The 12,777-nt window shown below is 38.3% G+C and overlaps 2 protein-coding genes across 10 annotated transcripts in view; one reads left to right on the forward strand and one right to left on the reverse strand.

The window, feature by feature from the left end:
* The window catches only part of rfx2 (regulatory factor X, 2 (influences HLA class II expression)), a 48,147-nt gene extending 44,204 nt beyond the window's left edge, over nt 1-3,943 (reverse strand). For 4 of the 6 annotated variants that reach the window (XM_016471412.1, XM_016471428.1, XM_016471419.1 and 1 more), the window contains exon 1: nt 3,724-3,943. The gene's annotated coding sequence lies outside the window, so the exon portion shown is untranslated. Of the gene's footprint in view, nt 1-1,241; nt 1,344-3,723 lie in introns of all 6 variants that reach the window. The other 2 variants (XM_016471397.1, XM_016471389.1) reach the window with 2 other exon arrangements.
* Nucleotides 3,944-5,133: 1,190 nt separating this feature from the next.
* The window catches only part of LOC107676759 (long-chain-fatty-acid--CoA ligase ACSBG2-like), a 22,820-nt gene continuing 15,176 nt past the window's right edge, over nt 5,134-12,777 (forward strand). For 2 of the 4 annotated variants that reach the window (XM_016471442.1, XM_016471454.1), the window contains exon 1: nt 11,032-11,209. In XM_016471442.1, coding sequence (XP_016326928.1) covers nt 11,203-11,209 — 7 coding nt within the window. In that variant the 5' untranslated portion in view covers nt 11,032-11,202. Of the gene's footprint in view, nt 5,347-11,031; nt 11,210-12,777 lie in introns of those variants that run through there. The other 2 variants (XM_016471447.1, XM_016471458.1) reach the window with 2 other exon arrangements.

The raw sequence follows: 12,777 nt of genomic DNA on the forward strand, positions 1-12,777 counted from the left end.
CCGTGAATAATTATATATTACAAGTTATTCAGAATTTTGAATGCATTTTAAGAATACTTTTCCCATCAACTGGTCAAAATGCACAACACTGCTGTATGCTGCGTGAAAGACACGTGCGCACTCTGATGTAAATAAGCGCGGACGAAAAGCACATGGCGGAACATGTGAGAGACGCTCTGGATGAAAGCGCACTTTCACTCTCTGACAGCAGATGGCGCTAAACTGCCGAACTAATAATAATAATTAATTTAAATGCAGCCGTTAACCCGTAAACCCTGTAAACAAAGCAGCTGCACTACTTTCTGTTTCTGAATCATGTTTAAATGATTTAAACAGCCATTCAGATTTGTGTATTTGCACACATGAGTGTCTACAGACACTCATGTGTGTGCAGGATGCAGGAGAATAAAATATATATAATATATATATGTATACCTGCTCACACCAGCACTCGCCCATCTTGTCCCGCACCGCAATCTGTTGCGTCGGGTCTCGCAGGAGCAGGTCTCTAATCCACTGGCACTTGACTTGACAGTGCGTGTGCTACATCCTTTTTACAATCTCTAGATTATAAAACACTGCATTCTGTCAGCAATGTAACGCGGCAGTAACGTATAGAGACCTCGGCTTGTAACTATACTCTAATTTCTATTTTGAAAATAATAACGCGTTAAATTACTCCGTTACTAAAAAAGGAATCAAATTACAGTAACGCGTTACTAAGTAATGCGTTACTGCCCAACACTGCTCCTGTTACAGGGGCCCCAGGTTGCATCCAAATTTGCCAACTGGGTTAAAGCCGTCCTGCCAATAGCATTTGACAGAAAAGAAGCATATGCAAATTTACATTTAAACAATGAAATTGCTTGATTCCGATTGGTGGAGTCAGTCATGTCAAGAACAAAGTGTAGTCTACCGTCCCACACTCAGATAGGGCCAGGTCTGGGTTGTAGGAGCGTAGCATGCAAACTGCAAACCAAACCCCACAAAAACGAGCTAACTGGACATCACACAGCCCAGGAAGCAGCGATTGGCCCCATCAATAATTAACTTCAATTACATGAATCATTCATTTCTCCTCCAGCCTGGACATGCACCTGTAGCAACATATTTCATTACAGAAACTGGATCTTAAGAGCTTTGGAGATGTCGCGTAGTGAAGATGCATTCGGGGAGGACTTCAGAGCTCAGTGAAGCACCTGACAGACACGTCGGCAGCTGATGTGAGCTCTGCTGCTCACCCCCTTCAGCTGAGCTCAGGAGGGACCCGTCACACACAGCGACAAACACACTCCCACTCTGACAAGTGAAAACGCCTCATCTCAAACATCCTCGAACCGCTGCTGCAGAAACAGAAAGGATGAAATAATCAAAACTACCCAAGCATGATGTTATAGCTAGCGAGGAACGGTCCGGCCAACATGATCTATGTGTTGCATCAGGATCTGCCTCTCGCTCTATGCCAATTACCCTCATTATCAGCTGTGCTTTCAGTGGCACGGACACTCTCGGCTAAAGAGAGATCAATAGAGAAGCACAGCCCAATGAGGGGCGACACCTGGACCGCATGCTATTGTCATGAAGAGGGCTCATTACCAGGCTCTCTGCTGAGCAGGTGTAACATCGCCACGGCGACACGATGCAACTCTAGAATAATTACAGCAGCTTTGGATGAGCACAGTCAAGCTGTTGTCAACCTGTTAGCGTCAACAGCTACCCCGGATCTCATTATGAGGATAATGCAAATACATATCTCATTTGCTCACAATTAACAGTACGGTGTTTCACATCACTGACACTCAGCTCTACTTGCATACAACATTTAAAAAGGTGGAGAAAATACATACATGTATTACTCATAGATGAAAGAAAAAAAGTTTTGGAACATTAATCCTGAAGAATGCAGTCAATAAAGCATCAAAATTTGAATGTTTCAGACTAATTTAGATTATATTGGGAAATGCCATGTAAAGCAGTGAAATTTATTTATTTTTAATATCACAATGTGGGATTATGAAGCATAGGAAATATAGCATAATCAAATATAAACTGTACTGATTATCTGTTTTATGCGGTTTAAAATATGACCTGCAGACTGTTTCTGGGGTCAATGACAAATAAGAATGATCAAAATGAGTAGTTCTGTATGCATGTTGGATTCATACATTTAAAAAATAAATTAAATATAAATAAATAAATTAATTAATAAATAAATAAATACAGCATGTAAAACATGCTTTTTGTTAGTTGGTAGGGCTTCAATTTAAAAAAAAATTAAATGGCTTCAAAAATGCAATAAAATTATCTCATATTTTCAAACATATTTTATGGTAAAAATACTAATTTTTAAAATACAATTCATGATACAAATATAATAATGCTCATGAATTTAAGAGGTCTTCATAAAGTTACTGGACATACATGCATTTTTTAATGTAATGAATTTTACACAGGGTCATTAGGGTCTAAAGGGGTCCTCTTTGTGATTATCTTGTCACATGTCAACACAATGAAATGACTTCCTGCAGGTTGACAACCCTAACCACACCAACTTGGTGTTGAAAATTGAGTTGATTTTTCAAAATATTTCAAATATTAGTAATGTTTTAAAATAAAACTACTTAACTACTTTTTAATGAAATAGCAATAAAATATCATCACAAGTATTAATACTTTAAATATAAAGTGACAAATATTTTCCAAAATGTTTATCGTTTTCATTTCTTATTTTTTCTTATCCAGGCAGATACAGCACCTACTAAATCAGAATGATTTGTCCATTTTCGAATGTTGTGCTGAAGTCAGTTTTGCATAAAATCGCATTTTAATTATATTTCTAAATAACTTAATAGATTCGGACAAAAAAAACGAGATTCACGTCCCTGACCCTTTAACAACAGCCTGCAAAACATATTAGTGCAGATAAAGAGAATCAGATTTGAACCGGATGACAAGAAGCCTAATTCAATTCCCTTTAAAATTAGGGAAATACATTTGCATCTAATAACTTACACGAACATCTAAATAACGTGCGAACACTTTGTAAAGTCAGTATTATAATATAAACCGAAATGCATCACTTTTATCGGGCACCGCTCTTCAGACCGACTTCAGCAACCTGTTGATGCATCCAAACCTGAAGCTTCCAGACCCAAAGAAACATGGCATGACTAAAAACGACATGTTTCTCTTACAATTAAAGATATTTAAATTGACCTTGTTAGTCAACCCGGACCTGGCGGGTCCACATCAGTATCTCCGAATCGACTCACGCACTTCCACGAGAATTAAAGCGATTCCTGAAGCAAAGCAACGGCGGAACAAAGCGGTTACGTTGCTCCTGTGACCGACCTCGAACAGTTACAGCTTTTGAAGAAAGTTTACCTAGTTACGGTAACTGGTTAGCCAGTTAGCTCGTAATTTAACCCATCTGATTAACATATTTACAGATATCTTACAGACGCAATAACCGACATGTATGGCATTCGGCGCACAAACACAGCACTTGGATTTCTCCGCTAATTAGTTTAACCGATCTCAAAACAAACTGACCTAAGTTAGCAAAGCAGATGAGCTAACCAACTAGCGTGCTAATGTGACTCCAGACAGCGAAGGAGATCGGGGCGTGAAAACACGTTAAGATGTACATTACTCAACCTCCATGGCCCGTTAAATTTACATTCAATTCATTTTGATTTGTCAAAGCAGTAAAAAGATATTCACCTCAGCCTTCTGCTTAGATCTGCCCTGGCTTTACTGTTCTTTTCCCTCTCTCTCTCTCCTCCAGTTGCTGCTGCTGTTGCTGAGTGTTGCTCCCGTTGGTAAGTAACTGTCTCCACGACTACAGTCACTATGGCGAGCGGGGGTCTCGAGGCAACTGTTGCTACCGTTCTCTTCTTCTTCTTCTTTTTGTTCAATGGCCGTTCACTCCTTAGGAGTATTACCGCCACCTACTGTATATCTTGCGCTGCATCACACTCTATAAGTACATGTTCTACTGATTCTGCATGACCACATTTGTCACACTTTCCAGTTTCATGCTTCCCCATTCTATACAGACACTGATTTAACAGACAATGTCCAATACGCATTCTTGACATTAAAACGTCTTCTTTCCTGTTGCCAAACTTTCTTCTTTCTTGACCTACTTTCTCTTGAACATGATGAAAGTGTCTACCTTTTGTTCCACTATCCCACTCCTTCTGCCATTTCTTTCTTATTTCATTTGCAATTAACCCTTTTACTTCTGCTTTACTCATTGACACTTTAATGTCAATTTGTGCATGTTTCAGAGCCTGTTTAGCCAGATGGTCTGCCTCCTCGTTTCCTTCCACACCCATATGTGATGGTATCCACAGGAAATTTACCATAAGACCAGATTGTCTTATTCTAAATAGACTCTGCATCACTTCAAAAATGATATCTTGCCTTGCTGTTGAAATTCCACTTAGCAAGCTATTTAAAACTGAAAGGGAGTCTGTACAAATTACTGACCTTATTGGCTGTACTTCTTCTATCCACTGAAGAGCTAGGAATATTGCTATTGTCTCTGTAGTGCTACCGTCCTCTTCATACGTCAAGGGCTAAAAAGCGAAAGGGGGCGGGGCCAACCTCGAGCTCCTCCTAACGCATTCTACGCCGAGCGGTTAATGTTCGATTCCCGCGGAGAGCGGCTCATAAACGCGCCTCGATTCTGCTCTTCGCCGCCAAGAAGTTGTCATTTTACCGCGCTAACTGCCATATAAAAGTGCTAAAAATGACCCATTCCAGAAGTTCTTTGGTTACATGTCTTTCCGGTTACATGTTATTATTATTATTATTATTATTATATAAAATCCCAATTAAAAATGTGTTGTAAACGTTGTACAATGCCTTCGTTTATTCTTTACACTATTTAGATTACGAATGTTTACGTGTTCAGAACCATGATGATCAAAGAGTGAAATGCAGTATATTGTGTGAAACTGATTTCTCAGTTTTGGCGTTAGTGTACCTGGTTACCAAGGAGACGGCGGTGTCGATGAAGAGCATGCTCGAGAGTTACTCGGGAATCAATACAAGTGAACGGCAGGTGGCGCTCGAGAGCTTTGAGGGAAGCGACTCTCATTATATATTATTGGCGCTCTCCTCTCATGAGTTTATGAGCAGGCGTGAGCTTCGTGAGGTCGACCGGTGTGTGTTTCTGGGAGTCTCACGCATAAACAGAAACAGACACATCAGCGTGCGTTATCTTTCTCTCATCGCGATTCACAACTGACTTCAAATCGATCTTTGAATCTGGAATTTGCATAAAACTTGCAGTGACAACTTTTAACACCTGGAACATCCGGATATTATTAACTAACGGTGAGTGCAACATTAAATATCTCAATGAGAATGTATTTGTTTGTGTTATATTAGTGATGCTAAAAGTTAAGTCTGTGATTGCTACTAGTTACTTGTGTTTACATGAGCCTGATTAGCGACCAAGCAAGACATTCCGGTTGCTCAGGTTTCTCAAGTGTGAAACGTGCGAACACGTGCATGTCTGTCATACGCATGTCATATCATTTAAAATCTTTATCAAGTCAAAAATAAATCTTTAAAGGGGTCCTGTTTCGGGGGTGTACTAGAACAGTCTCTCATACTAGGTTGTTCGAAAAACACATTATTTGCATACATCATACATCAACGAGCCCTTCGTTGTAGTTTTTGAAAAGTGATTTCTGTTAAATAAAATATCTCCTTTTGAATTGGACTTTGAGCTTTGTAACTTTGCAGGTCTTTTTTATGCTCAAACAGCAACATAAAGACAGACTAACTAAAGTTGAAAAAGCATAATAGGACCCCTTTAAAAAAAACTTAATACCGAAAAAACTCAACTTCAAAGTATTTTGCACTATATACGATATGTAACATTTAAAAAATGAAGTTACATGCAGCTCTCAACACTTTTTTTTTTTAAATCACAAAAAGGTGATTGAGTGACAATTTTTTAATTGTCTGGTAACCCTAGCAGCCACATCCCCGCGAGATTTGTAGTACAAACTAGTGATGTCCGGTTCGCGAACGAATCGTTCGATTTAACCGGTTCTTCTTAGTGAACTGGTTGAACCAGTTCACCAAATCGGATTGAATCGTTTGAAACGGTTCGCGTCTCCAGCAAGCATTAATCCACAAATTACTTAAGTTATTCACTTTTTAACGTGGCTGACACTCCCTCTGAGTCAAAATAAACCAATATCCCGGAGTAATTTGTTTACTCAAACAGTATACTGACTGAACTGCTGTGAAGAGAGAACTGAAGATGAACACGAGCAGAGCAGCATGTGTGCAGCGAGCCGGATAACGAACGTACACGCCCACTGTTGGAGCAGTTCTCGTTCTCGAGTCAAGATCCGGTTGCATCGGTTTTCGGATCACCAATACACTGAACAGAGAACCGTTTCTTTCGGACACATCCGATATGAGAACCGATGAGCTGATTCTCGTTCTCGAGTCAAGAAACGGGTGCATCGACTTGAATGAAGGGCAATCTGGCGAAACGTAAGTTTATTTAATAACAAATAAATCGCAATGGATTATGTATAGTAAGTGGATTATGGTTTCTGCGCTGATGACAACTAATTTATTTACTTTATATCTTCAAGACTTAAATCCTCGTATGCACATCACTGCCTGTTACTGTATTTGGGTGCTTAGTTGCAAAACTTAATTGTAAACTTTTCAGATTATGATGTTTTAACTGACTGAATTATGAATACTAACTTTATATATTTGAATGTGTATTTTCATCCCGGCCCGGGACGATAGACTTGATATCATTACGTCATCGTGAATGACGTCATTACGTTAGGGCGTAAAAGAACCGATGAACCGTTTTTTTGAACCGGTTCATTGAAACGAACTGTCCGAAAGAACCGGTTCGCGGAAAAGAACCGGACTTCCCATCACTAGTACAAACTGACGCGCGAGTAACCTTCCTCCAGAGATGCTTCTCTGCCACGGCAGCAGCGCTGAGGATCGGATATTTGCTCAGCGGTCACGTGATCGCATGGCTATCCAGAGCCACGCCGTCATTGGCTGCTCGAAGGTCTGACTATGGTGGAGAGGAACATCATCATCATTACCACCTAACTATTTACACTACCCTTGGTACTCATAGGTAGACATGTTTGCCTGTGCGTAAGTAATGATTCCCGAGAAATGCAAATTGTCACCTAATGGGGTTTCTAGGATAGTCAAATGATGAGCTCTTGAGTTAGTGTGTGGTTGTTGATGCAGTGAATGAAATGATCCACTGCATTCAGAGTGAGTTAACAGGCCACAGGAGATCACTGACTGAACATCAGGTAGTTTCCTTGAGGTTTGAGGGTCTGACTCATTCGGTTCAGTGCCCACTTTGGTGCTAGGGATTTTGTGCTGTGGAATCTTATTTCTGCTGCCACACAATCAATCAGTCAATAAAGTAATTGCAGCTTTCTTTCTCACAATTGACATTTTTTCTTGCATTTTACATGTCCAAATTGTGAGAGAAAAAGTCGCAGTTACCTTATTTATTTATTTAATTATTATTTTGTGATGGTGGAAAAAAACAGAACTGGTAGGTGTAAATTTAAAAAAATAAAAATAAAAAAACATTGTGAAATGTAAACTCAGAATTCTGAAGGGAAAAGTCAGAATTGCGACATATAAACTTGTAATTCCAAGAAAAAAATGCGAGATAAAAGTTTGCAGTTGATCTATCGGTAAGCCCCTCCCCTCAAACGCAGATGAGCCAATGGCAGTCGAGTATCAGTTGCACGGGGAGCGGAACTCGGACATCTTTAGGTTTCAGCGCCATAGAGAAACATTGGAAGATCCGAAGCTCGCATCGGTTTGATGGTGTTTATGCTACAAAAATGGAAAACGATGTGCCTAGGGTACTTGTAACACTAATTCCAGTTATCCTGAGAGGATACGCAATGTAATTTATTTTATTCCATTTCCTAAATCCAACCAAAACAGAGCAAAATAGCATTCAACCCCAATCACAATGAAGACAAAAACTTTCATTTTCTGGTTGTCATACTGTCATTAATTTACACTTTTCATCTGCTCAAGCAGAACGTTAATGTCATCTTGTGCTTCAGCAAGGTATCTGGCTAAAACTAGCTAACGGTAAAGTTAGTGAGTCCATGCTAACTTACAAACCCAAATAGCGAACTGTTCTCACGTCATATACTGTGCAGTGAAAGTTAACACATAAATGAAGGTCTATATTAGAGTGCCTCTCCATATTAATCTGGTTAAATGTAAATTAATTTAATCTTACTCTGCGGTATATGAACGGTGTTGATCCTGCATGTTGTCATTGCGATCGTGACGACCGTAACATAATTCTCCCGTTTGCATTGTGATCTGTATTTTTACATATTTATTTTAATATAGACGCGTTTCAAAAAGGCGGGGCATAGAGGAGAAACAATAATGTACAGTATGTGGAAAATAATGTGTTTTTTTAACTTTAAACCGCATAAACACATTTCATTACACCAAATACACAAAATAATGTTCTTTTTTGCAGCATGACCCTTTTAATTGCGTTCAATTATTTTAATGTTAAGGATTGTAAAATTAATAGCATGTGTATATATAGTGTTAGTATATATTTGACTACATCTTGTGCATTGAGTTGCATGGAAGGACACTGAAGGAGGGACAATGATGTCAATGTGAACTTTCCTGTTTCAAAGGAAACAGCGCTTTCCTGTTTGTGTGTGCAGAAGGAGTAATTTCCTGTTCCAAGTGAAACTGGGAAATGTGTAATGGGATAAGGACACAAAATTCAGGCATGAAAGAAAAGGTTGTATTACATCAGTCAGTATTTTACATGACGTGCTAAAATGTAATAATACACAATTGGAATATTTGGTTTCAGAGTTTCTCGATGTTTTCACATGACCATTTTCTAAAAGCTTTAAATTTCAGGTCATATGAGATCAAATAAGAACTGGTATATATTAGTGAACTGTTTTAAGATGACATATTGAAATTGGGGTGATGTTTACTAAAACTTTAACCAGTCACTGTTAAATGGACTCTATTTTTGACATTATAAAAAGATTGCTCTTTTTCCTCCATTAAATAACAATATTCGCTGTGCACAAGGACAAAACAAGCATGTCTCTATAGTTATGTGCATATTGTTCTGTCATTTTCTTTTGCTGCCAAATTACATTCACGTCCTTAAATCTCAGAGAATTTTTTTTTAAAGAAAAATGTAGCTTCCTGCTTCAGTGTGTCTAAAGTTAAGATGTAGATCTAGTGATATATATATATATACGTGCAGTTTCGACATGCCTGTTCTAAACTAAACTATCTTTGGGGTCAGAAGCCTGCACTTCACATATATTTATTATCTTTTTACATAAAAAAGGTTCAAACGTCTCACCAAGGCTACATTATTTGATCAAAATACAGTAAAAACAGTTTGTCACTGTGAGATATTATTACAAAATTTAAAAGGACTGTTTTCTATTTGAATATATTTAAAAATGTAATTTATTCCTGTGATGGAAATCTGAATTTTCAGCATCATTACTCCAGTCTTTAGTGCATGATTCTTCAGAAATCATTCTAATATGCTTATTCTGTGCTTAAGAAACATTTCTTAATATGATCAATGTTGAAAACAGTCGTGCAGCTTACATATTTGTGGAAGCCATGATGCTTCAATGAACAGCATTTATTTTAAATAGAAATCTTTTTTTAACAATGTAAAAGTATTTGCTGTGACTTTCAATCAGTTTAATGCATCCTTGATGAAGAAAAGTATCAATTTCTTTAAAAAAAAAAAAAAAAAAAACGTTCACAGAAACAGGATGCTAATGCAATAAATGAAGAGCAAAGTAATTTGCATACCAGTGACGCATGTAAATAGAGCAGATCATCTTTGAAACTGCATGCACTAAATTTTCCCACTACAATAAGTTCCTAGTTTATGTCAATGGCTGAAAAAGTCTCACGTTTATTTCTTCTTTCCCAGAACCTCACCTCATTAGCTTTGTAAAAGAAACAAACAAGAAATACAGGACCGAGCTGTCAGTCACATACAGTAAATTTTTTGAGTATTTAAAGTCATTTATCAACTAAAATTAGGCCATCTAAAGCAGCTTCAAGTTTATTCTGACCTAATTCTGTTCTTGTTTCAAACCCTACAAAACTTGCACAGCACACACTGTATACACATGTAGTGCTTTTTTATATTTCTCATATGAGAACAGATCATTTTAGGAGACATTTGCTTACACATCTCTTTCCATATTTAGGTTTTGGTTTCTTTGGTTAGATGAGACGAACTCTTGAAGGTCAGCTAGCTGCACTTGTGGGTGCTCATGCGACAAAGGCGGCAAATTGGAGCAGAGAGCTCAAGTAGACCCATGTACAGGTGCATCTCGATAAATTAGAATGTCGTGGAAAAGTTCATTTATTTCAGTAATTCAACTCAAATTGTGAAACTCGTGTATTAAATAATGTGAGCCAAAATCATCACAATTAAAAGAACCAAAGACTTAAACTACTTCAGTCTGTGCATTGAATTTATTTAATACACGAGTTTCACAATTTGAGTTGAATTACTGAAGTAAATGAACTTTTCCATGACATTCTAATTTATTGAGATGCGCCTGTATTTAAATGCACAGCAGCACAATGTCAGCATTATTATGGCAGCGTGTAAACGGGACAGATGTGTGTTTGTGGGTTACGTGTCTATAGACTGATGTCAGTGCAGCTGTGCTGGCTTTTGTAAGCTGACGTATCACTCAAAGTTGCACTGTAGTAACCTCACAGCATCTGCATTGGTTTGTATGTATGAGAGTGAGAGTGGCGCGCATGTTTTAAAGCTCCTCCCCCTCCTCGCCTTCAGTGGGTTGGTATGCCCATATATGGGGGATGAGTCTTGTGGTGTGAGAGATTTCAACCAATCAGAACACGAGGAGTGTTGTTGGTGAGGGGAGGGTGGAGGATACTGTAGGGGGTGATGGTGCCGGTTGAGGGTGTGGTTACGGAGGAGGGGAAAGCTCTGTGTTTGAAAATGAATGTGCTACATGCACATTTGTAGGGCGTGAGTAAGCGGCCATCATTTTGGAGTCAGGCGTTAAGGAAACCGCAGAAACGGGCATTTCATCATTTCAGATACGGAAAAGCCAAAGACAGAGCAGCGTTTTCCAGCCTGTAAAGATGCATTGTAAGTCCATTTTTGTTTTTAATATGTTAAGTGATGGTTTTAGAGCAGCTAAAGTTGGTGAGGATGAATCGCAGCCCTAAACACTGGGAGTTAGTTTCTAAAGCAACAGATCTGTGTTTGTGATGTGTGCATGGTTTTTGGTATTTGATGTGTTTAGATCCTAATGGATGTGAATTGTGATATGAATTTAGAGGCGTGGCCTCGTTTATGCCGGGTGAGATGATTTTTGCATATGAGCGATTTGGTTTCAGTGGAAATTTACATGCCTATATTTGTCAAACACAAGCTTCTCATTTAAATAAATGAGAAAATGGGCATTGGAAACTTCAAGTGTCCTCTTCATCCTTTTGTTATTCTGAGCAAGATCGCTGCTCTCTGTGCCGGCATACAGATGGTCATTTTTCGGATGGGGGCTAAGTGTAGCCGACAGTTGCTGCCAGTATCAGCTGTGAAAACCCCTCCTTCTCCTGTCCTTCTGTTGAGTCTTGTATGTTAACGCCGGCTTGGACGGCACGGTAGAAGCATCGGCAGTAAATTACAGGATATTTGTGTTGTCTGAGGTGTGGCTGACGTGGTTTGCAAAACCCTTGTGTACACTCAAGGACATGCTGCGCTTATATTCTCCCATCAATCTGCTGGGTAGACGCACTTGTAATAACATCTGTAATTGTGTCTGAAAAATGGAGGACAAAAAATATAAACCAAGCTTGTCAAATTGTGAGGTGTTAATGATTTGAGAATAATCACCATTTATTATTAATTATTATAAATCCATCTGAGCTGAGGATTTGTCATAGAATAATCAACTGAAGTCAAAATATGATTATTAATAGTATATCAAGAACTCATCATCAACCCATCATACATGAATGAGTCATTCACTGTTTTGCTGGTGAATCATATTATTTAGTGTGTACTTAAATGTTTAGTCCTGCAGTAATCGTGGCTGAGTGGTTGTGAATTGTGTGCAAGGAAGATGTTGAACACATACCCTTTAAAATATTTATTTTTTTTCAGACAAAGTCTTTTATGATTATTAAGGCTGCATTTATTTGATCAGCAATACAGTAAAACAGTCATGCGAAATGTTTCAATTTCTAATAACTGTTTTCTAATTTATTATATTTTAAAATGTAATTTATTTCTGTGATGGCAAAGCTGAACTGTCAGCACAGCAGTCAATACTCCAGTCTACACTCAGTCCTGTCACATGATCATTCAGAAATCATTGTAAGATGCTGATTTGGTGCTCAAGAAACATTAATTATTATTGAAAACAGTTGTGCTGACAAAAGAATAGCATCTGTTTGAAATAAAAAATCTTTTGTTACATTATAAATGTCTCTAAATGTCACATTTGATCAATTTAATGCAGCCTTCTAGATAAAATAATTCTAAACTTAAACTGTCAGTGTAGAATAGATCTCCGGTTGAGGCCAGTTCTCCTGATGCAAATTCACCAGGAATGTTGACAGAAAGTCCCTCAGCAGTCCCAGAGTGGAAAATACAGGACTACTGGAATCCACAAGCACCAAAGATGTTCCTGGACACCACATGGGGCTTTTTGA

This window comes from Sinocyclocheilus anshuiensis, unplaced genomic scaffold, assembly GCF_001515605.1.
Source record: "Sinocyclocheilus anshuiensis isolate Anshui unplaced genomic scaffold, SAMN03320099.WGS_v1.1 scaffold1403, whole genome shotgun sequence".
In the NCBI taxonomy this organism is placed as follows: Eukaryota; Metazoa; Chordata; class Actinopteri; order Cypriniformes; family Cyprinidae; genus Sinocyclocheilus; species Sinocyclocheilus anshuiensis.